General features: G+C 47.2%; 1 protein-coding gene across 1 annotated transcript; it reads right to left on the bottom strand.

Moving 5' to 3' along the window:
- Positions 1–5: 5 nt before the first annotated feature.
- LOC102604187 (ethylene-responsive transcription factor 5-like) lies at positions 6–296 on the bottom strand (the record flags this gene model as incomplete). The annotated part of the gene is made up of 1 exon (XM_006368102.1): positions 6–296. A coding segment is annotated over one exon (291 nt), but the record flags the coding sequence as incomplete, so codon positions are not given.
- Between the last annotated feature and the right edge of the window lie 5 nt (positions 297–301).

The following is a 301-nucleotide window of genomic DNA, read 5'->3' as shown; positions in this document are numbered from 1 at the left end:
TTTTGGAGTTGCTTAAAGTTTGCAACTTCAAGTGGGAAATTCAATATTGCTTTGCTGCCTCTAAGCTTAAACGCTGCCCTGTCATATGCCTTGGCCGCATCCACAGCAGTATCAAATGTTCCTAACCAAACCCGAGTCCCCTTTCTATTCGGGTCACGAATCTCCGCCGCAAACTTCCCCCATGGCCTTCGTCTAACTCCCCTGTAATGCTTCTTCTCACTCTCAACTTCCACTTTCTCTACAACAACAGCCTTCGCGGGTATTGCAACGTTCAGAGATGGCTTGCGTTCTTTGAAGTTAC

This window comes from Solanum tuberosum, unplaced genomic scaffold (genome assembly GCF_000226075.1).
Source record: "Solanum tuberosum cultivar DM 1-3 516 R44 unplaced genomic scaffold, SolTub_3.0 contig07521, whole genome shotgun sequence".
Lineage (NCBI taxonomy): Eukaryota > Viridiplantae > Streptophyta > Magnoliopsida > Solanales > Solanaceae > Solanum > Solanum tuberosum.
This window is presented reverse-complemented; position numbering and strand designations above follow the sequence as displayed.